The sequence below is a fragment of the Lepidochelys olivacea genome (assembly GCF_965140295.1).
Source record: "Lepidochelys olivacea isolate rLepOli2 genome assembly, chromosome: 11".
NCBI lineage: Eukaryota > Metazoa > Chordata > Testudines > Cheloniidae > Lepidochelys > Lepidochelys olivacea.
In genome coordinates, this window is record NC_140421.1 from 71,502,252 (window position 1) to 71,527,826 (window position 25,575).

The 25,575-nt window shown below is 42.3% G+C and overlaps 1 protein-coding gene across 4 annotated transcripts in view; it reads right to left on the minus strand.

Annotated features, from left to right (window-relative positions):
* The window catches only part of AGAP1 (ArfGAP with GTPase domain, ankyrin repeat and PH domain 1), a 680,164-nt gene that overhangs the window by 320,906 nt on the left and 333,683 nt on the right, over positions 1-25,575 (minus strand). For all 4 annotated transcript variants that reach the window (XM_084644148.1, XM_084644149.1, XM_084644150.1 and 1 more), the window contains exon 7: positions 2,510-2,637. In XM_084644148.1, the coding sequence (XP_084500274.1) occupies positions 2,510-2,637 (128 nt within the window). The remainder of the gene's footprint in view (positions 1-2,509; positions 2,638-25,575) is intronic.

The following is a 25,575-nucleotide window of genomic DNA, read 5'->3' on the forward strand; positions in this document are numbered from 1 at the left end:
ACAGTGGCTGGGTTGATCCTTGTATCCATTCCAGGGTGACAGATTATTCAAATAGTACAACATATTCACTAGACATCTTGTGCAGGTAAGTTGCTATCACTAAGTACTTCATAACAAGCAATGCAGATGCCAGGCCAGAACGGTATTGGCAGCAATGTTACAATATCATGAAATTGAGACTCTCCTATCTGAGAAGCGTGCATGTAGCTAGTTGTCTTCCTCTGTAGCGTCTAGAAGAAATATGGTGACCCCGCAACTCAATTGTTAATTCTTCCCTAGCAGACAGTTAATGTATTCTCTAGATCTAACATAGAACAAAGTCTTCCTGGGTTTTAAAGCACCTGGAAGTATTTGGAATAAAATAATACATAATGCTTTTGATAGCATGGATTTGGGGATATTCTTTGCCAGGACAAATTCAGTTTCCTGCATCTTCTATTATTGAGACAGTAGAGTTTGAGTATATTCTTTGGAGGGTGGGAGGGTAAGCCCACTTCCACAGATCAATGTATGTCCTTTGCCTAAAGGGTTTGTAGTTTATAAGCAAAATGTTGCCTTTGCCAACCTGTCACAGTTTACAGCCTGAAACCACCACACCACAAAAGTCCAGCCAGTTTCAGCCACAGCCAGTGACCACCACACATCCAGAGTATTGTCAAGGAAATGGCTTTTTCTCCACTGACTCTGCAAGACCTAGGCTGCAATGAGGATGCTACCAGACCTTCAGTAACCAGCCCAAAGGACAATTTAAGGGCACTGCAAATGTATTTGACAGTGGAATTTGAGCCAGATACTTACCAAGCCCAGTCCTAGACATTTTCTAGATAAACAAACTCACTCAACTACAATCTTCCCCCAATAAGGTCCAGGTGCCTGCTCCTCTCTATATATCTTGCAGGCAGCCTTTGGGGTGTGGCAGGGCTTCTCCCTCTTAGTAGGGAGTTGCTTTACCATTTCTTCCACCAGCTGCGGATACTGGGGCAAAGGAGAGCAGCATATACATGCCCTGTCACAGGCACACAATGAAGCTCCATAAAAAACCAGTCTGAAAATATCCTGGTGAAAAGACAGCTGATGTGTCCAACAAAAATGAAAAATATTTAGTCATGGTATTTCATTAATGGGGATTAACGAAAGGCTCTGTCAACGGCTACAGTGGCCGAAAACATTTTATGAACTGAATCCCATCGCTGAGCCAGGACAGCATCTGACACTGCTAATGGCAGCAAAAGAGGAAGTGACCAGGCAACATGGATACCTGACCGGTGTGGGAGGGAGAGAGAGAAAATGAGACAGAGGCACAACTGTGGGGCCTCGAAAGGTTCAAAATATGAGCCCAATGGCAGCTCTCACATAATCTCACATTAGGTGGATGGACATGAGTGGAATCCAATGAAACATACACCTTTTGAGAAGTATTTATTCTCCACCTTTCAAAATGATTAGAAAAAAAAGAAAAAGAAAAAAACAAAGTTAGAAAGAAGCAGTAAATACTGCAGAAATATTATGAATATTATGATACTGTTCTTAAATATCTCATAATTTTTAATTTATTTTTCTCTTGCCTTTCATACTTGTATCAACATTGAATAGTGTTGTGTTAAGCTGAAAAAAGCAAGGAAACAATTAAACTTGCCTATTCCTAATGTTCCTAAATATTTCAACAGAATGGAATTTTCATTCAAAATGGCACCAAACAAGATATTACAATAATAAATATTGTAAGACAATGTTGCACTATGTTCACAATCTATTTTAAGATCTTTCAAAATATCAGACACAGTAAGTACAAGAAAGATTATAATGTACACTTTTTGGAAAATTAAATTTAGATACTAGGGAAAGATACACTAGCATACAAAGTATGGGACTGTTACGAGCATTAAATGTTATGCAGGTATCCAGTTTGTATACATTATAACATTGATTGCAAATTAGTAATGTATTTCAGCATAGAAGGCAGCAGTTTAATTTTTTACCTCGTACTTTCTGGCCGTCAAACAATTTACTGCAATGTAAATAATTCAGCAAACATTCACAGTAATGTCACTAAAGGTGTATGGTTTCAATTGAGCACTGGGGAAATGGGTAATAAAATTGAATGGTGGTGCCAAATTTGAGACTGAAGTGTGTTAACTGTTGAAATGTACCAACTACTGTTCAGTGTATGATTAAACCAGGGCAATGACTCAAGCACTGTAAGCTAATTAAAAAAGCAGAACAGCAAATCTTGTGACTATAACAATCCCTCCACTCATACCAGCAGGCTGGAGAACATAACCAGCATGACCAAGAATTGTTTTAAAGCCAATTCCCAATAAAAATGTTTTGTCACAGCAGTTACTTAAAGCAAAGTCGAGCCAATTACGAACACACTGTTTTATACTAGAGATCGCAGTAAGCTTTTAGAAAAATCTAACTGCTGACAAAGCAGCAAAAAAAGTAATGGCTTTAAATGCACTCTGACATTCCATCATTTTCTTTTCAATGCAAGCATTCCATTCTGTACCTGGCTGATATGTACAGCAGAAACCTGGGCAGAACACACAGACGAGTGACTTGGAGAGTTTGGTAAAGATTTGCAGGGGCCTATTGAAAGCTGCTGTTTCTTCCTTGTTGCCACAATCTTCTGGGCAACTGAAACAAAAACAAAAAAAGAGATAATCATGTAAATGATTAAGCAAAAGTGTAGGCTTCAAGGTATCACAATTCAAACGTGTACAGAACACAGACAAGAACACAGGCAGGAAACAATTCTAAACTACTAATCTTCAAGGTCTGAGGTCCTAAAATCGAAGCTATTACTTCAAAAAAATCTAAGCTGGCAGACTTTATTATTTTGTTTTTCTGTGGTGTGCTCATCATTGTATCCCTCCGCATTTATTTCAGTCAATGGATATTTGAAAGTCAGCTTCATTCATCTAAAACATAAGGGAAACTAGAAATTCTTACCCATTTCTGAAAATGGGTAGTGCTTCAAGGGTTCTTATAACAAAGGAAATGTTAGCGCATGCTAGCTGCACTGAGTATGGTTTTGGCTTGTCTACACTTGCAAGTAAACAGACAAAGGTAGGGTGTAAATTTAAAGTGCAATAGCTATTCCTGAATAATTCCACGAGTTTACACTCTTACTCTGAAACAAGAGTGCCCTACTCCATTCTGCTAAACACAAACAAGGCACTCTTGTTCTGTAACAAGAGCGTCCACACATGGAGTTATTCAGGAACAATTACACAGGAACCCATCACGTGGAGACAAACCCTTAAAGAATCCTGGTAAAAACACCTTTGTTATGCTTATAACACACTGGTGCAGGGTTACTAATTGATAATGGGTATGGAAATTTCTACTATATGTGCAACCCTAAACAGCACAGAATTCTCGAAAATTCACTGTTAATACCTGAAAACATGAGATGCTCACTGTATAAACAATATTTACATAATAAAACACAGTATCACTCCTGTTTATTAAACCAGTTTTAAAACAGGGCCACCATATACCACTAACTATGTCATGTTATCTTATGTAATTTCACCTTTTCCTGTTTATTTCCTATGGTAACTAAATTATTTCATTTGAAAGAGGGGATTAAAGGACAAATTGTTACAGAATATAGCTACAGAAACTGCTCCATAATGAACTATAACCTCACATATGTTGTGAAGAGGTTAATATTTCTTCCTATATGGGGAAGGGAAGGGAAGAATGGGGAGTGATTCTGAGTAAAGTGAAAACACAGTTTCTATTTATTTGGTTTTTCAGCTGGAATTAAGGAAAGGAAAAGGAGAAACCACTGTTGCCCTGATTTTCATAGGTGCAAAAAATCTAGAGCTCCTACGAACTTGAATGAAACTTGGGGATCAAGAATTAGGCCACGTTGGCCAGTCAGCTCCCTGAAAACCACCACCTGTGGCCAGGAACCAAAATTTTGGAACCCCTGCATTACTATATTAAATAAATATTCATTTTAAACTATTACAAAAGGTTAGTCAGTTGGAATGATCACTAGCTACTGTGTCAAAATGGGAGGAGAGGTGGAAGGGAGAGTGAGAAAGAGACTTAGAACTTCCAAAAAACCCAAATGAGGTCAGACACATAACGAGCAGTTATTTACGATGTACCATAACTGAGTTTTTCAAGATGTGTGGTCGGTACTCAACTGTGTGTGCACATGCGCTCCATGCACCTGAGACCAGAAGACTTTTTTGCTAGCAGTGTTCATTGCTCTATGCCTGCCCCCATCTCCTCCTTGTATGCCACTCCAGTTCTTTCTCTACAATGAATTGTATCCAAGATCCAAAGCAGAGGGGAAGAGATAGTGGAAAATATATAGCAACCAAATTTTTTGAAGAACTCCAGTTAATGTACAAGGTAAGTAACTATGCTTTCTTCTTCAAGCGAATGCAACTGACAGTAGGATCAACTTGCAGCAAGGAGGCCTGTGCTCTAGTATAATATCACAGCAGAGGAGCGTTTGTCAACTCATAACAGGAGAATGCACTCTGACATCCACCTGTAAAGCCTTTGGGAGGGGATTGCTTCCCGTCTCATCAATTCTGAGAAAGATATAAATAGTCTAGACGATTTTTTACATAGTTTTGTTCTTTGTAGGTAGAACGCCATGGCTAAATGGATGCCCAAGAAGTGCGATGCAAACATACGCACCGACAACCAAATCGCGGCCCTGTATCAGAATATGTGACCCTGAGGATGCCGGCGTTCTTGTGGAATGAGCCTTCACAATGGCCGGAGGCAGGATCCCTGCTTGCTCATAGCAGGCTTGGATACAGTCGGTGATTTAGGAAGAGATCCTTTGAGCCAACACCAGAAGGCCTTTCATCCTGTCCGCTATCACAACAAAAAGCTGCATTGATTTGCGAAATCTTGTCCTGTCAATATAAAAGGCTAGGGCCCTTCTTACGTCCAGAGAATGCAGAAACCATTCCTCTTCTGACTTGTGCGGTTTCAGGCAGAAGACTGGTAGAAAGATATCCTGGTTGAAATTGCAACACCACCTTAGGCAAAAAAGCTGGGTGGGGACACAGCCGGACCTCGTCCTTGAAGAAGATGGTATAAGGAAGTTCACAGGTTAAAGTCTGAAGCTCAGAAACCCTTCTTGCTGAAGTGATCACCTCAAGGAAAGCACCCTTCCAGGAGAGTAGCAGAACAGCCATAATGCCAAAGGCTTGATGGGTGGCCCAGAGAGACTAGACAGAACCAGTTGGGATGGGTCACAAACCTGTGGATAGAGCCTTTCCAGCCCTTTGATGAATCTGCCTGTGATTTCCTGTGCAAAGACTGACCTGCCATGGTTTGGGGGATGGAACACTGAAACTGCCGCCAAATGGACCTTTCTGGAGGACAGTGATAGGCCTTGGAGCTTTAGATGGAGGAGGAACTCTAGGACAGACTGCAATGATACCTGTGTCAGAGAAAGGCTTCACTCGACTGCCCAACATGAGAAGTGTTGCCATTTGGCCAGGTAGGTTGCCCAGATAGAGGGTTTTCTACTACCTAGCAAGACCTGCTGCACATGCTCAGAGCATGTCTCCTCCTCTGGATTCAACCACACAACAGCCATGCTGTCAGATGTAGGCCTGAGAGGTTCGGATGGATGAGCCTCCCTTGATCCTGCAAGGTCAAGTCTGGCCTGAAGGGAAGAGTCCACGGAGTTGTGACTGCTAAGTCTAGAAGCACGCCATCCAGCTCTGAAGGCAGTGCATAAATAAGGGTGGTAATACTGTGATCCCCTTAAAATAACCTTGTGACCACACCCCGCAACTTCCTTTTGGGTCAGGACCCCCAATTTGAGAAACCCCGGTCTCCCCTATGAAATCTGTACAGTATAAGGTAAAAGCACACAAAAGACCAGATTTCATGGAGGGAGACCAGATTTCACGGTCCGGGACGTGTTTTCCATAGCCGTGAATTTGGTAGGGCCCTAACTCTACTGTTTACGAAAACAAGCTTTTTATTTTTCAGGCATGTACACTTTTGGAAGCCTACATGTCAAAATGGGTTCCTTCTGAATCCATACAAGCTACAAAAGGGAATGCTATGGCTCACTTCTAAGCTCCACATGGCAGAAAGCTGGGGGCCTGGGAAACAATGTGCTACAAAATGCTGAAGGGCAAAGAACCAGAGACCCTGGGGAGTGGTGAGAACCTTTGGAGCACGCATGTTCTAAGCTGGCCCTGCAATTTTTAAAAAAAGCAAACAAACTTTATTAAGTGTAAATTAAGATTATTACTAGGTATGTGTGGTGAGGAATGTTCTAGCTTTTTTAAAGTAAGGAAACGAACAGTTAAAGGGAAGGTAAACAAATATTCAAGTACAGTCATACTTCAAGCATTCAAACAACATACACATGTAAAAATAGCACATCTTACACACACACAGGCACCTGCCATTGATCAAACAGGGTTACACACACGACACCAGTTTTAGACACTTTTGAAATCATAAACTGCAAATGAAAATGCAATACATTCTAAAAGACATGTTGACTCCTTTCTCTCCTCTATGGTTTGATGGATAGGCTAGCCTCAAGGTTTGCAGCTCCCTGGGAATGTAAAATATACTGTTTGGCATAATGGGATTTCCGGTGCATATGTGGAGGTTAGAAAAAGTAGATTAGTTTTTCCTGCCTCATTGTGGAATTATGTGTTGGGGAAAGGTGATATTGGACCATATCTGAGGAATAGGATGGAACTTATTGGGGGTCTCTTGGCTACGGTGAGCCGTATTCTGAACAGAAAAGGGTTGGACTATGTTTGTTTTGGTTTGCCTTGCTGATAAAGAGTGTGGGAAATGGAGGATTGTCTATAGGCCATATCTATTTGCTGGTTCACAGTTTGAGGGATTTTTATGCCCCAGACAAGGTAATGAGTATTGAGACTCGAAATGGTATACGAGGCAGGGTGGGTGAATATAACAAAATTATTGGTCTACAGGGTAAGGTGAGGCAAGAATATAAGGGCAGACAAAGTTATTTTTTTTAATATACAGTGTAGTATTTTATACACACACTTATTTAAAAAAAGACTGTATGAACTGTACATGAACATTTAGCTGCCTTCACTTAATTTGTTCATTTCCATACTTGAAAAAATACAGGTGGGTCTTCTGTTTTTAATCGTAATAGCTCTTGTTGTACACAGTTGCCACCCTAACTAAGTTTTTTGTCTGTTAGTACAAAAGTTAATTTCAAATACCATTCAGTTTGCGCACACTCTGAAAGCTGATCAGGCTAAGATCTAAATTAATTTCTCTAAATGAAACTGGGAAACTTGTTTTATGAACTTTGTCCTAGAATCTGCAGGAATTCTGGAAGAAAACTTGCAAAGGAGTCTGTAGTCCATTAGCTCTGCCCACACCAGTAACTGTAACTAAACTGGAATTACTGCAACCATTGTTGAGGCTGCTATAAGAAATTAGAAGTCTGATATAATTAAATTCAGCAGTATTCAATCTCTTTCTTGTTTACATAGTATAAAAATATTTATGTAAATGAGCAGATGATTTTTCCCAGTACATTATAATGTAGACAGAGATATTGTTTAGTTTAGATATTGTGTATGCATACAATTTCTTTTCAGATGAATGTAATTTTAATAAGGAACTGGTCTGCAGCTTATGTTTTTCATATAAATGAATGATGGCAGAACCATGATTTAGTGAGAATATATTGTATTAAAAATGGCTCATATATATATGAAGAAGCAGCTTCATTAGTTACATCCCACCTGCAATAAGCCTCTTATCATCCTGAAAGGATATCAATTAATTTATCTTCTTCTAGCATATTGATCATAACCTTCATCAGCTAATCATGTTTAAATTACAGAGGAATATAGTAATACTCTGTCATTTCAGAACTATTGGTTTATTGATCTGGCATCATGGAAGTCATATATTAGAATATTTTAAAAATCATTATGTGAATGCAGAGAGCAAAGCAAAGGTCAGATCTTCACTATACATGTTAAAGGCCAATATTAAGACCAAAAATTGAATTAAAAATCTCACAGATAAATAAAGGCCACCTTCCTTGCAAAAGTTCTTTTTTCTGTCTCACCCTAGACACTTTACCAATTAAGGAAAATATTTGCTTCTTTCCTGAAATTGGAACTGAGGAGTTACCACTTACAGGATAAACATAGGCATGCACATTTAAAATGTTGGCCCTGTGCTCTCTTTCCAAATTACCATGAAAGGAAACCACAAAGCAATCCACAACAAACTGCTGATTATTTAAACTATCACAGGGAACAATTTTACCCTCTCCACTTATAAACTGTTATTTGAACCAACTACTTGATCACCGTCACATTATTGAATATATCTGACCTATTTTTCCTCAAGGGCTGATATTGCCCTAAATATTTCCCACAACAGGTAAAATATTCTTACTCAAAAGCAAAGACCATACTATGTAGTAGAATAGCAGAGACAAGCAGTTGGTACAAGAGCTGTTTTCTCCTTAGGTCTACCCACTAACACACAGTACATTGTTTCACACACATTTCAAAAACACCAGCGAGACCTAGAAACCAGACTTTTTCCTAGAAGCTTCTAATTTTTTGAGGCAACAGCCTAACACAAGGATACAAAAGTCCCAGAAGTCAGGGGAAACTTTTCTGGACTTTCAAAGAGAAATATTTCCTCCAAGCTCTCATCTGTCTGAACATTTACTACAGTCAGGTTCACCCAAGTTAGTTGCTCTGAAGAAGAAGGGTGGTGTGTGCGCTTTTCCTTTATCTGATCACAACACTGATATCAGGGTCACAATCCTATGCTAGAATTTGGATGGCCTATTATGACCTGTCTTTTCCCACAGTTGCTCTGAGGAAAGTCTTTGTGAAAAACAGAAGGGGTGTATTTCAAACCATCTAAGTTAATACAAGCGGATATAAGAGGAGACAGGCTTCTTTGATCACTTTTTAGCGCTATTTGAGTAGAGAATGTACTTTTGGGATTCACATGGCTATTCCCACCTCAGCCTTTTTAAACTTGTATCCTAGAAAAGGTTGGGATGGCAGCATCCATGTCTACCAGCTCCCTGTATTACTCTGTGCTGCTTACGGTGTTACAAGCAGAGTGTCCCACAAATAGAGCCCTGCAAATCTGTGGATATCCGCTTTATATCCACAGATGCGGATATCCGTGGACCATGTTTGTGGATTGGATTTGGATACAAATTTTGTATCCAGGCAGGACTCTACCCACAAAAACCTTGCCTTCAATCACAATGTGAGGCAGCATCTGAAGTCTGAAAATCCAAGCAAAGACTAAATAATGAAAATAACTGTATTAGAAACACTCAGATTGGTATATAACTACAAATGGCAAGAGAGATATCCATAGTGTGGCTGGAGACTATATTCAAACTCAAAAATACACTCAACAGAATGAACAGTCATCAAAAATACTACATACTCATTTGTTCAATGTAACCAAGGCAACGTTGTTGTGGGAACACTATCACGACAACTTCTTATATCTATAAATTCTCAAATTTAATGTACTTTTTAAGCACTGAATTGCTTAGTTTTATCCTTTGTTAGAGGGAGAAATTGATCTGCCCTTAACTGAAACCCCGTTCCCAGCCAGCAAAGATTCCTGAATCCTCTCCCATTCCGGCAACAAGTCTGATATCTCCCCAAAGTTGCCAATTCTTCCTGAAACAATTCTCCTCCATTCAAAATTATACAACCTGATCTCATCTCAGACAGCAAATGCTCTTGGCTTCTTTCATTACACTTATGTAGCTGTCACCCCTTAATTAGATCACATATTCAATATTCAATTAGCATTTTGGATGGTCTGGGCTACCTGCCCTTGAATACTGTGGTGATAAGAGCCTTAGAAGGACCTAAAGAAACACCATGACCCTCCAAAGTTTGACACACATGAAACAAATGACAGTTAATCTGTGAGGTAATAGCTGAACTGCCAACTCCTTCAAAAGCTACCTTGCGAAAGGAGAATTGAATCCAAGCCTTGCCTATCAGAAGAAATGAAAAATTAATTAAAATTTAAAATGACAGGCACTTAAAACCCCCACAGATCAGCTGAACTCCTCCTGCTGCCCTCCTTAGTTGAGGGGCAGTTGTTTAGAGGGTGGGAAGGGGAAAAGTAAAGTTAGCTGGATGTGTGGCAGGGTGAAATCTGTTTAGGTTATAACTTAAATACAACAGAATCTTAACTGGAAAGTATCTTAACATACTGTGCTGGTGCATTCCACAGGTTTTCTACTTCTTTATTATATTTTCTTCATGACTGAGTAAAGTGACCGTATGAGGATGAGACATCTTAATACTGGAAAAAAATATTTAAAATGGAACATAAATATATCCATGCCTCATCATCTGCATACACAAACACATGTAACCAATCACCTGGGTTAAATCTCAGGGCTCAGCCTCAAAGGCCAGACCCCAGTTCCACTGAATCCAAAGAGCGAACTAGGATTTGGCTCTAAACATGAAACATTCAACCAGAAAGTTCATGTCTGATAGCTAGGAATGACTGAAAATAGGGGTTTAGAGTACTGGATGGCCTTCTAAAACATAACTACAGTGACACTATCATGACATTAACCATACATTTTATGCTTTATTGCAGCCATATCTAGGACTCATGATGTGTGCGAGGCACATGTGGTTTTATCTGTCTCTAATTAAGGTAAAACCAGACTCCCTTTGCTGGAAAGCTTAGCTTTAAACTGGAGTACCTCTCTCATTTGCAATACAAGATTCATCAAAAGAAAATGACTAAATCTGAATGCTAACCATGACTTCTTAATTCATATGGTATGTATGTATGTATAATATAGCAGAAATAAAACCTATTTATTTTGTGTTAAAAGGAAAATAAAGTTAATTGCATATTTCCAGGGTCTGCTCTGTCCACAAAGCTAATCTTGGTATTTGTGAATCTGAATAAAAGCTCTGCTGATGGATTTTTGCAAAAATGAAAAACTGAAGCTTATAATACTGGCATAATCTTTATAAAATAGATTTCCAAAGTAGGAAAGATATTGAGAGTATCCTTATTTTAAAGAAAATTACGTTCTCATTGCTTATATACAAGATTATCTTGACTTCAGAATGGTTTTACTGTGAGCCATATGATCTATAGAGATATAAACCTATAAAAAAATCTAATTTTTGCTAACTTTAAAAAAACAACAATCCAGATTACATGTTTTATTTATAAAACAAAAAATGGCCATAGTACAGGAGTCAGTCAAAATAATAAAATCCATAAAGGTAGCATAAAACTAACACCCGACTCAGTTAAACGTTTAACAAAGAGTGTGTTCGAAAGAGGCGATTCATATGAACTCCTTCTAAATTAAGATGTCACTTTCATAAACAGGCACACAACAGATTTAATTTTAAGGGCTTGCTAAATTAAGGCATGTAAAGTTTTTGGTAAATGAGCAAATTTTTACAAGAAGTCCTTATTTGAATGCCTCTTTTTTCATGCTTGACCTAAGTTACAAAAACGAATTTAATCTTCCTACCCCTCAAAACTTTCATCTTAACAGAACTGTTTTGTTCGTGAAATCATTCAGTTGATATGCATCCCCTACTAACCACCGATATAGTGGACCATGGAAGATAACAGTCTTTTGCTTTTTTTTTTTTATAAAATCTTCAACATTTGAATCAAAGTAGTACCATCCAGGAAAAGAGTAGCAGAGTAGTCTGAAATTTGGACAAAGAAAAAAATTCTACTTTTCAACATGAACATTGTGTTTTAAATCCAGGACACCGTTTTTGTATTTAAGCAAATTGTTTTTTTCTTTCCACCTCCACTCCAATACACATGCACACAGAAGAGTTAACCATAGTTGAAGCAAAAGTTACCCCAGTTTTAAAAAACAAAACAAAGCACTCCTGCTTCGCTCTCAAGGGTGCAGACATAAAGGAAGGTAGGCTGACTAGCCGAGGTCTGAATTCACATTAGGGAGGAACACTAGGTTAGCTCTTCTCCCTAAAACCAAGGTCTATGTTTCCATTATGAACCAACTCCTCACTGTGCTCAATATTTGAGCTAACTGTCATTAGAAACAGTGTTGCTAGAGTAACTGGATTGAGAGAGAGCTGTCTTTTCTTGGTTCATAGGGCTGTTCATGTGTCAACTTCTTGTGCAATATTAAACTTCTTTGGCAGGAGCAGCGATGACTCCAAAATCTCATTAGTACAGCTTTATTCAAGTAAAGAAAGTCGGACTCCTGAGGGAAAAATACTTGTGTAAAAAGTCCAACACACAAGGTAAGAGACAGATCTAGCTCTAGCTCTTTAAACCTGGAGTACAAGGATACCTCTAAACCACACAGTAGACCAGTGAAGTGAAATCTTGCCTAGTCTGGGGTGAACAAAACTTTCACTGTACCCATAAATTTGTTAAAAAGTAAAAGGTACATCCTGGGATGGGCCTATGCATGTCAGCAAGGTCCCCCACATTTAACTATTATGGCTATCTTTTCCAAAATGCACTAATTCATAAAATCATATAATATCAGGGTTTGAAGGGATCTCAGGAGGTCATCTAGTCCAACCCCCTGCTCAAAGAAGGGCCAATCCCCAACTAAATCGTCTCAACCAAGGCTTTGTCAAGCCTCACCTGAAAAACCACAAAGGAAGCAGATTCTACCACCTACCTAGGTAATGCATTCCAGTGCTTCACCACCCTCCTAGTGAAAACATTTTTCCTAACATCCAACCTAAACCTCCCCCACTGCAACTTGAGACCATTACTCCTTGTTTTGTCATCTGCTACCACTGAGAACAATCTAGATCCAACCTCTTTGGAACCCCCTTTCAGGTAGTTGAAAGCAGCTATCAAATCCCCCCTCATCCTTCTCTTCCGTAGACTAATCAATCCTAGTTCCCTCAGCCTCTCCTCATAAATCATGTGTTTCAGTCCCCTAATCATTTTTGTTCCCCTCTGCTGGAACATCCTTCTTGTAGTGTGGGGCCCAAAACTGGACACAGTACTCCAGATGAGGCCTCACCAATGTCGAATAGAGGGGAAAAATCACGTCCCTCGATCTGCTGGCAATGCCCCTACTTATACATCCCAAAATGTCATTGGACTTCTTGGCAATAAGGGTACACTGTTGACTCATATCCAGCTTCTCATCCACTGTAACCCCTAGGTTCTTTTCTGCAGAACTGCTGCCTAGCCATTTGGTCCCTACTCTGTAGCAGAGCATGGGATTCTTCCGTCCTAAGTGCAGGACTCTGCACTTGTCCTTGTTGAAACTCATCAGATTTCTTTTGGCCCAATCCTCCAATTTGTCTAGGTCCCTCTGTATCCTATCCCTACCCTCCAGCATATCTACCACTCCTCCCAGTTTAGTGTCATCTGCAAACTTGCTGAGGGTGCAATCCACACCATCCTCCAGATCATTTAGGAAGATATTGAACAAAACTGGCCCCAGGACCGACCGCTGGGGCACTCCGCTTCATATCGGCTGCCAACTAGACATCAAGCCATTGATCACGACCTGTTGAGCCTGACAATCTAGCCAGCTTTCTATCCACCTTATAGTCCATTCATCCAGCCCATACCTCTTTAACTTGCTGGCAAGAATACTGTGGGAGACCGTGTCAAAAGCTTTGCTAAAATCAAGGAACAACACATCCACCGCTTTCCCCTCACCCACAGAGCCAGTTATCTCGTCATAGAAGGCAATTAGATTAGTCAGGCATGACTTGCCCTTGGTGAATCCATGCTGACTGTTCCCAATCACTTTCCTCTAAGTGCTTCAGAATTGATTCCTTGAGGATCTGCTCCATGATTTTTCCGGGGACTGAGGTGAGGCTGACTGGCCTGTAGTTCCCAGGATCCTCCTTCTTCCCTTTTTTTAAAGATGGACATTACATTAGCCTTTTTCCAGTCGTCAGGGACCTCCCCCGATCGCCATGAGTTTTCAACAATAATGGCCAATGGCTCTGCAATCACAGCCGCCAACTCCTTTAGCACTCTCGGATGCAGCGCATCCGGCCCCATGGACTTGTGCTCGTCCAGCTTTTCTAAATAGTCCCGAACCACTTCTTTCTCCACAGAGGGCTGGTTACCTCCTCCCCATGCTGTGCTGCCCAGTGCAAGAGTCTGGGAGCTGACCTTGTTCGTGAAGACGGAGGCAAAAAAAAGCATTGAGTACATTAGCTTTGTCCACATCCTCTGTCACTAGGTTGCCTCCCTCATTCAGTAAGGGGTCCACACTTTCCTTGACTTTCTTCTTGTTGCTAACATACCTGAAGAAACCCTTCTTGTTACTCTTAACATTTCTTGCTAGCTGCAACTCCAGGTGTGATTTGGCCTTCCTGATTTCACTCCTGCAAGCCCGAGCAATATTTTTAGACTCATCCCTGGTCATTTGTCCAATATTCCACTTCTTGTAAGCTTCTTTTTTGTGTTTAAGATCCGCAAGAATTTCACTGTTAAGCCAAGCTGGACGCCTGCCATATTTACTATTCTTTCTACACATTGGGATGGTTTGTCCCTGTAACCTCAATAAGGACTCTTTAAAATACAGCCAGCTCTCCTGGACTCCTTTCCCCCTCATGTTATTCTCCCAGGGGATCCTGTCCATCAGTTCTCTGATAAATTGGATTTATCATTGCTGGTTTTATTTAATACTCCTGACATAATGAAAACTAAAACAATGGCATGGAAGTGCTATTAAGTCTCCATGAAGTATGTAGCACCATTCCTTTTTTAGGATACAAATTTGTTTTGTTTATGGGATTGAAAACCAGTGAGAATGCCAGGGTCCGGGGCCACGGTGATAGGGACCTCTGCCTGTGGTCCAGCGAAGCTCTGCCAGTCAATGTTGCAACCCAGTGGGCTTGCCCTTCGGTGCCGGGGGCGGAGTCGCTTTGTCCACCTGGCGTGGCCCTGCAGAGCCGGTCGGCTTTGCTCTATAGCCACCGGGACCGCTTCGGGCACTGAAGGCCCCACGATAGGCTGGGAGCCTATGGATTCACTCCCTACCTGGAGTGGGGGGTGAGTCCTGAGCTGGGCTGGGAGGTCTGACCTCAGCAGCATCCCCATGAAGCCCTGCAGTGGGTGTATGGCCTGACACAGGTCCTTTGCCTGTGAACCCTCTGTCATTCCGTGCTGAGTGACTCCGCTTTTTCTGACACTTCCTGGGCACCAGCAAAAGGAAGCAGTGCTGGGCTGAGTCCGATGCCGGAGGTGCACTGCGCACTGAGGCCGATGTACTGGGCATGGGTTCTATGGTGGAGGGCTCTGACACGGGGCGAAGAGCTGCCCCCATCAGGAGGGCCCTCAAGCAAATATCTCACTCCTTCTGGGTCCGAGAGCGAAAGTTTCTGCAGACGCCACAGCTGTCTTTCCTGTGGCTTTCTCACAGACACTTGAGACAACTGTCATGGGGATCACTGATCAGCATCGGCCTGCTGCATGCCAGACACAACTTGAAGTCAGAAGACCAGGGCATGCCCTCCTCAGGGCAAAGTCCCCACAGGCACTCTACTAACTCACTGAGCACTATCAAATAGCTACTACGAACGACATACAACAACCAGCAAAACAAAGTCTATTCAAAAGACTATGAAGGAAGCACCAGTGCTCTTGCGATGCAAAGCAAGGCTCTCCAACCAACTGTCATGGGGAGTAAGAAGGAACTGAGAGGGTGGAGAGCTTGCGGCGCCTGATATACTGCTGCATGAGTTTGTCAGCCCAGAGGGTACCACAGCTAAGGCAGAAATCTCCAACAACTGTACATGTGGACGCGCACACACCTAAAATGGAATCGACATGAGCAAGCACTCAAAGAATCACCATCTTTACGAGGTATGGCCACAATCATGGTGGCATAATTGGTCTGACTCTCAAGACTTGGACTCTTAAGACTCCACCTAGGCAGATGGCTGGTGAAAGTAATCACAAACATAAATGACGGCAAAGAGGCGCAAACACAAGAAATCCATGAAGAAGAAATGTAGACAAAGATTCTGTCCATTGCATCTGCAGAGGCCATTAGTAAGAAGCTAGAGCTGTGTATCAAACTGTAGACCTCACTGAGCGCGTAGAGGCAATAGTAAACATTGGCTGTGGTAGAGTGGCACGACCACCAGTCAGTGCAGATGATGCATGTACAGTTGGAATTTGCTAATTCAAGAATTTGAACATAGCTGGTCCCCAGGGTTCTATGATACATCATCAAGGATAGTAGAGACATTGCCAGTGATAAAAAGCACATACATCTTGGTTTGCTAAAGATATTCAACACTGACCTCACCTACTGAAGAATGATAAGCCCACAAATAAGTTCTCAAGAGGCTGACATCAAGAACATTTTGACAGACGGATTGCCAAAAGCTAAGTCTAACCTAAAGACACAGCTGCAGACAGACGCATACTAGACACACTTTAAGAAGTCACCTACACAGTCATTGATGGTTCCACAATTCTTTTAGTGGTTGTGACCCGAGAAGTCCCTCAAGGCCAACTGGCAGAGGGACCCCCCCTGCATTGTAACTCACATCAGGCCTGACACACTCATTGCCCCAACACACTCTTTTCATAATATGCATCTCAAAGGTGTCCCATAAGGTATCAAATGGTTACGTACTCTAACTGTGGTTCTTCGAGACGTGATGGAGACGCGTATTCCAGGTAGACGTGTGCGAGCCCAGCACAGCAGAGGCAGAAACTTGTGCCTAGTAGTACCCATAGAGGGGTGGGGCTTGAGCTTCATGGCTGTGACCCCTCCCCTGGCTGTATGCGGCGGCACCACCATGATCTTTGCTCTGGCTGTATGTGTCGACGCTGCCCTGACACTCCTCATTCGTTTTGCATCGAAAGCTCATGAGAGGAGACTCTGAGGCAGAGGAGACGGAGCGTGGGTCGAGAAGTACACATGTCAAAGAACCAGAGTTACAGTAACTATTTCTTCTTCTTCGAGTAGATGCACACATGTATTCCACTTAGCAAAAACAATGAGGAGTCCTTGTGGCACCTTAAGAGACTAACAAATTTATTTGGACATAAGCTTTCGTGGGCTAAAACCCACTCCATGCATCTGATGAAATGGGTCTTCATGCAGTCTGCGAATGACACAAACAGGCAAGGCGAAGCACAAAACGGTTCATTTCTATCCAGATAAAAGGCTAGACATTGTCTAACATCCAAAGTATGGAGGTGGTGTTTCTCAGGGGATGAATGTGGCTTAGGGAAGAACACAGGCAAACACACCGCTGGGTCAGATGAAACTGAAAGACCACTTTGGATAAAACCTTTGGGTGTGTGTCTTTGGAGAACTGTGTGTAAGGAGCCCCTGCAACTCACACACACAAGCAGCTGACATAATGGCTATCAGGAACGGTGTTTATTGACACAAGAGGGGCAGCAATTAGGACTCTAGGGGCTCAAATGGAGAGCCCATTATTTCTGCCAAAACTGTGTTTAGGACAGTTCTCGGACCGGCGGGTATAAATGGAGAAGCTGGTGTAGCTTGGGGTTAAATCAAGCCCAATCAATGGAAGGATGGAATATTCATATATATCTACTATTTAAAAAAAATACACCCCACCAGAGACCACAACCAACCAAATCAGATAGATCACCAGATCAGATAGATCACCCACCCCCACTCCCCTAAGCTCAGCACCCAGGCTGGGTCTGCACTCACTGGCAGCGGGAGTGCAGCGACCCGGCCTCAGCCATGCCACTGGTGAGTGCTGGGGGGGGGGATCCCCCCTACCCCTCAATCCAGCCCCGGCCCCCCACAGAGGCCCGGGGCCCATCCCCCCCACAGAGCCCTGGGGACCCACATACACCCCCCCGCGGGGGGGGCGCTGCGTAGGGCCCCAGAATTGCTAGGGACGGCCCTGTCTACCAGCCTAGCTGTTGTTTCTATCATAGAATCACAGAATATCAGGGTTGGAAGGGACCTCAGGAGGTCATCTAGTCCAACCCCCTGCTCACAGCAGGACCAATCCCCAATTAAATCATCCCAGCCACGGCTTTGTCAAGCCTGACCTTAAAAACTTCTAAGGAAGGAGATTCTACCACCTCCCTAGGTAACGCATTCCAGTGTTTCACCACCCTCCTAGTGAAAAAGTTTTTCCTAATATCCAACCTAAACCTCCCCCACTGCAACTTGAGATCATTACTCCTTGTCCTGTCCTCTTCTACACTGAGAATAGTCTAGAACCATCCTCTCTGGAACTACCTCTCAGGTAGTTGAAAGCAGCTATCAAATCCCCCCTCATTCACTGCACTTATCCTTATTGAACCTCATCAGATTTCTTTTGGCCCAATCTTCCAATTTGTCTAGGTCCCTCTGCATCCTATCCCTGCCCTCCAGCTTATCTACCACTCCTCCCAGTTTAGTATCATCCGCAAATTTGCTGAGAGTGCAATCCACACCATCCTTCAGATCATTTATGAAGATATTGAACAAAACCGGCCCCAGGACCGACCCCTGGGGCACTCCACTTGACACCGGCTGCCAACTAGACATGGAGCCATTGATCACTACCCGTTGAGCCCGACAATCTAGCCAACTTTCAATCCACCTTATAGTGAATTCATCCAGCCCATACTTCTTTAGCTTGCTAACAAGAATACTGTGGGAGACCGTGTCAAAAGCTTTGCTAAAGTCAAGAAACAATACATCCGCTGCTTTCCCTTCATCCACAGAACCAGTATTCTCATCATAGAAGGCGATTAGATTAGTCAGGCATGACCTTCCCTTGGTGAATCCATGCTGACTGTTCCTGATCACTTTCCTCTCATGTAAGTGCTTCAGGATTGATTCCTTGAGGACCTGCTCCATGATTTTTCCGGGGACTGAGGTGAGGCTGACTGGCCAGTAGTTCCCAGGATCCTCCTTCTTCCCTTTTTTAAATATTGGCACTACATTAGCCTTTTTCCAGTCAGATACACAACTCGACACAACACAAAGTTTATTTTAATTGATTTTTAGAAAGCACTACATTAGAGATTTCTCAACACAGAAGGACTGACAGAACATATTCAGTGAAGGGCAGTAGCAAAATACACATATCTAATGCACATTGGGGAAGTTCTAAGAATTAATCCTTCCTTTAAAAAAAATATTTCCCCTAGGTCCCATAGTGGAGATGCAATGAAGTTTTTATAAGTAATCAGATAAATTTCTACAGTATATTTTCAGAAAAGTATATTTATAAATTAATATCTACATGTATTTCCCTATCCATCCATCTATCATGTATAGATATACTTTGAAAAAGAAGAGAGCAATATAACACAAGTGGAACACCATAAAATGGTCTCACCATAATTAGCACAATTTGAACATTTCAGTTTCTCAAAACAGAACTGATTATTTCATTCTCAAATGAGTCTCTCTGTAACAGTCTAATTTCAGTTTGATTTCACCTACCAAAGAGTACTGGTTCTTTAAATTGCTTAAGCCATTGTCCTTGCCCTGACTGGGAGCAATAGGTTTTTGGATATAGGAAAGGAGAAGAAATTGAAGTAGAAAATAGCACCTAAGCTCACTAATGGGAAAAATGCCATAATATACCAATAAGTAGTCTTACATTATAAACCAATCCCTGTAGTAGCCCCTATTCCTAAATTACTTACCTAAGCTAAATAAGAGAAAAAGGGATGGAAGGAATCTAGCCATGATTACTGTAACACTAGTAAAATTATGCTTTAGCAGAGTTGGAGGAATGAGATACATCCATGCATTACTCACACACAATTTAGTTTCTCCATCCCTCCAATGAACCCTATTGATGACAATTTGTTTACCAGCCTTTCCAGAACAGCCATTATGCACAATATATTGCTAGAACTGGGGATGTAAGTCTGGTTTGTATCTTTATTGCAACTGTATTTTAGTTCAATATCCCATGTTTACAATAAATAAATGTTCAATAAAAAATAAATTTATTCTGCAATTACACATTACGAGCGCAGCAGTAATAACGACAAGAATAGGCACTAAAACTAAAATGTTTGTGAAAAAGGAAACATTAACATAAGCATCCACTTTTAAAATCACTCTGCGTGCTCTCTTAAATGCAAGTCAATTTCTAGGCCTAACAACTTTGATACTGCACTTCTAAGCAGAGCCTGCACTTATTTTAGCATGTATGGTATCCAGACAAATTATCATGTAAAACTTAAATAAATAAATATCTTAAATAAATAAATATCATAAATGATCTCGAGGATGGTGTGGATTGCACTCTCAGCAAATTTGCGGATGATACTAAACTGGGAGGAGTGGTAGATACGCTGGAGGGGAGGGATAGGATACAGAAGGACCTAGACAAATTGGAGGATTGGGCCAAAAGAAATCTGATGAGGTTCAATAAGGATAAGTGCAGGGTCCTGCACTTAGGACGGAAGAACCCAATGCACAGCTACAGACTAGGGACCGAATGGCTAGGCAGCAGTTCTGCGGAAAAGGACCTAGGGGTGACAGTGGACGAGAAGCTGGATATGAGTCAGCAGTGTGCCCTTGTTGCCAAGAAGGCCAATGGCATTTTGGGATGTATAAGTAGGGGCATAGCGAGCAGATCGAGGGACGTGATCGTTCCCCTCTATTCGACATTGGTGAGGCCTCATCTGGAGTACTGTGTCCAGTTTTGGGCCCCACACTTCAAGAAGGATGTGGATAAATTGGAGAGAGTCCAGCGAAGGGCAACAAAAATGATTAGGGGACTGGAACACATGAGTTATGAGGAGAGGCTGAGGGAGCTGGGATTGTTTAGTCTGCAGAAGAGAAGAATGAGGGGGGATTTGATAGCTGCTTTCAACTACCTGAAAGGGGGTTCCAAAGAGGATGGCTCTAGACTGTTCTCAATGGTAGCAGATGACAGAACGAGGAGTAATGGTCTCAAGTTGCAGTGGGGGAGGTTTAGATTGGATATTAGGAAAAACTTTTTCACTAAGAGGGTGGTGAAACACTGGAATGCGTTACCTAGGGAGGTGGTAGAATCTCCTTCCTTAGAGGTTTTTAAGGTCAGGCTTGACAAAGCCCTAGCTGGGATGATTTAACTGGGAATTGGTCCTGCTTCGAGCAGGGGGTTGGACTAGATGACCTTCTGGGGTCCCTTCCAACCCTGATATTCTATGATTCTATGAAATGTAAAATTAACTAACATGCAAATCATATATCCTGTATTGTGATCCTCTGCATGTCAGGTATGGATACAAAAAGACCCAACCCAAAACCATTCCCCCAAATAGCAAGTTAAATATATTTATTATATGTATCTAGAATACCTTGGTTTCAGGTGGGACTGGAAAACCAACAAAGCTCTCTGATGAAGGTTACTCTTGACATTTTCAACCAGTACAAACCTCAAAATCCCAAGAGAAAATCTGTTCTCAAGGGAGTTTTAGTCTGTTTTTTTGCTGCATTTATGGAACAACCTGACATTTCAGGACAGAAGAGGATGCGTTTTTCTTTAGCTGCTATGAATAACAGTAATGTTGTGTGGGTATATTGGAAAAGGGCCAGTCAGCTCCAATATCAGCTGAGAGGACCACCTCTTTTATGGAGCCACACGATCAAGCAGCACCCTCAGTTCAGAACTACAAAAAAACCCAATATCCTCTCTCCTTCCTAACTAACCTATTTCAGTGTGGCTATTTTATTAATATTTTAATTTTGTTTCATGTAAGCGAGGCTGCCATGACAGCCAAATTAGCAAAGACCTTGTGTGTATAATATATATTTGTATAAAACCGGGACAGATAAAATACCATGTATGCTCAAATACCATTTAACATATACGTTAGTCAGTATTACAGCTTTTGTTCATAGATATTCTGCCTCTTTGTATGTAGATACTTGATATATCATTTTTAATGTGTCAAAAGAAAACTTCAGTTCAGAAGGTGTTAAGCAATCAAGTCATTACCGGCTTTTTATATTTGCTTGTATAGTTAATCACTGCATGTTGACTATTCCATTAAACCTCACTCACTTCTGAACATAGGGCAGGTGTCACACAAAGCACAGAAAGACTTTAGTCGTGCGCTTAAGTCTCTCTCCCCTACCCCCTTTTCAATACACATCCGCAAGCAGGCAAAGAGAAGCTTAAATGCTAATCTACTTGACCATTCTACATTGCAGCTGACCAAAGTTACTAAATATAAAAGGAGCCTCTTCCCTGGCCTAAACAGTAGATCAAAGAGGACAGTAGTCATAATTCATCTAAAGCACCCTCCAGTTCTGACTGTCCCCATCTGAAAGTCAGGGCTTGTCTATACTTACGGTTAGATCGGCACTGCTGAGATCGATGCAGCAGTTTTGATTAAGTGGGTCTGGTAAAGACCCGCTAAATTGATGGCAGAGCACTCTCTGGTAAACTCATGTACTCCAGCTCTCTGAGAAGAGTAATATAAGTCAGCAGGAGAGTGTCTCCTATCGACACAGCGCAGTGTAGACACTGCGGCAAGTGGATCTAGCTACGTCGACTCCAGTTACGTTATTCACATAACTGAAGTAGCGTAACTTAGATAGATTTACCACAGTAGCATAGACAAGGCCTTAGTGTCTGCTTTCCCTGTTTCTAAAAGTGGCTAACAATCACAAGCAAATCTGTGAGCTACCACAATATGAGCTGGAGTATTTGGTGCTATACAATACCCACCCCAAAACAGATAAACGGGGCCAAAATTAGTTTGAAAATTATCAAAAGATAAGAAGCCCTGCTTCTTGCAACGTATACAATGGGAACAACATATCTGAAAATAGCTTGCATTTATAAGAATAGCAGCATCTAATCACTGACATCTCAGACTGTAACCAGATAGCCAAATGGTCACACATAGAAATGTTATGATGAATGACAATATAACATGGCCTTTTGTAAATAAAAACAGATTTGGTGTGAAGTCCATCTGTACTAATATACAATATCTACAGCACTGAGCACAGTTTCTACACATCTCAAAGAAAACATCATCTTGAAAGAAAAACGAGTAAACCCCAAAGAGGATCATGCACAACTCTTCTAAAACTGGAGTCCTTTATCTTCATGGCAACAACATTTTTGATTCTTCTAATATGTTTCTGACAATGATCTCACTTATAACAGCTTCTGACTGCCCATTCCTACTCAAGAGTTGTGCTGTCTACAGTTCCCATCAGTACACACAAACTGACCCTGTAAACTCCTCTTCCTAGCTCCTTTCTGTGAGCTGTAAACACCATCAAACCACTGTCAACAATGATCTGCACCCTCTGCATGCATCAGTGTTATCTAGAGGACTGTATAGTCTTGTAAGCCTACACCTAGAATTCTAGAGTTCTAATTCTGGCAAGACATGAGCCCTCAATTTGTCTCAATTTCCTCATCTGGAGTTCTTACTTCATGATTTAAGTCATAGCCCTGGTCTATACTAGGAATTGAGGTCGAATTTAGGTGCGTTAAATCAATTTAACCCTGCACTCATCCACACGACGAAGCCCTTTTTTTCGACTTAAAGGGCTCCTAAAATCAGTTTCCTTACTCCACCCCCGACAAGGGGATTAGCGCTGAAATCGGCCTTGCTGGGTCGAATTTGGGGTACTGTGGACACAATTAGACAGTATTGGCCTCCGTGAGCTATCCCAGAGTGCTTCATTGTGACCGCTCTGGACAGCACTCTCAACTCAGATGCACTGGCCAGGTAGACAGGAAAAGGCCAGTGAACTTTTGAATTTCACTTTCCTGTTTGGCCAGCGTGGCAAGCTGCAGGTGAGCATGCAGAGCTCATCAGCAGAGTTGCCGATGATGGAGTCCACCGAATTGCAAAAGAGCTCTAGCATGGACCGAACAGGAGGTACGGGATCTGATCGCTGTATGGGGAGAGGAATCCGTGCTATCAGAACTACGTTCCAGTTTTCGAAATGCCAAAACATTTGTCAAAATCTCCCAGGGCATGAAGGACAGAAGCCATAACAGGGACCTGAAGCAGTGTCGCGTGAAACTTAAGGAGCTGAGACAAGCCTACCAGAAAACCAGAGAGGCAAACGGTCGCTCCAGGTCAGAGCCCAAAACATGCCGCTTCTATGATGAGCTGCATGCCATCTTAGAGGGTTCAGCCACCACTACCCCAGCCGTTGTTGTTCGACTCCTTCAATGGAGATGGAGGCAACACGGAAGCAGGTTTTAGGGACGAGGAAGATGAGATGATGAGGCTGTAGATAGCTCACAGCAAGCAAGTGGAGAAACCGGTTTTCCCGACAGCCAGGAACTGTTTCTCACCCTGGACCTGGAGCCAGTACCCCCCCAACCCACTCAAGGCTGCCTCCCGGGCCTGCCAGGTGGAGAAGGGACCTCTGGTGAGTGTACCTTTTAAAATACTATACATGGTTTAAAAGCATGCATGTTTAATGATTAATTTGCCCTGGCATTCACGGCTCTCCTGTATGTACTCCCAAAGCCTTTGCAAAAGGTTTCTGGAGAGGGCAGCCTTATTCCGTCCACCATGGTAGGACACTTACCACTCCAGGCCAGTAGCATGTACTCGGGAATCATCGTAGAACAAAGCATTGCAGTGTATGTTTGCTGGCGTTCAAACAACATACGTTCTTTATCTCTCTGTGTTATCCTCAGGAGAGTGATATCATTCATGGTCACCTGGTTGAAAAAGGGTGCTTTTCTTAAGGGGACATTCAGAGGTACCCGTTCCTGCTGGGCTGTTTGCCTATGGCTGAACAGAAATGTTCCCCACTGTTAGCCACGGGGAGGGGAGAGGAGGGAGGGGCTAGCCACGGGGAGGGGGAAGGCAAAATGCGACCTTGAAACGAAAGCACATATGCTATGTATGTAATGCTAACAGCAAGGTTTACCATGAAAGAGTGTACCCATAGTTCTATAAAATGTGTCTTTTTAAATACCACTGTCCCTTTTTTTTCCCTCCACCAGCTGCATGTGTTTCAAGGATCACAAGATCTTCTCCTTCCCAGAGACTAGCGAAGATTAGAAGGCGAAAAAAACGCACTCGCGATGAAATGTTCTCTGAGCTCATGCTGTCCTCCCACACTGACAGAGCACAGACGAATGCATGGAGGCAGACAATGTCAGAGTGCAGGAAAGCACAAAATGACCGGGAGGAGAGGTGGCGGGCTGAAGAGAGGGCTGAAGCTGAAAGGTGGCGGCAGCATGATGAGAGGAGGCAGGATTCAATGCTAAGACTGCTGGAGGATCAAACTAATATGCTCCAGCGTATGGTTGAGCTGCAGGAATGGCAGCAGGAGCACAGACCGCTGCTACAGCCTCTGTGTAACCAACCGCCCTCCTCCCCAAGTTCCATAGCCTCCTCACCCAGACGCCCAAGAATACGGTGGGGGGCCCTCCGGCCAACCAGCTACTCCACCCCAGAGGATTGCCCAAGCAACAGAAGGCTAGCATTCAATAAGTTTTAAAGTTTTAAACTTTTAAAGTGCTGTGTGGCCTTGTCCTTCCCTCCTCCAACACCCCTCCTGGTGCTTCTCTCCTCCATCACCCCTCCTGGGCTACTTTGGCAGTTATCCCCCTATTTGTGTGACGAATTAATAAAGAATGCATGAATGTGAAGCAA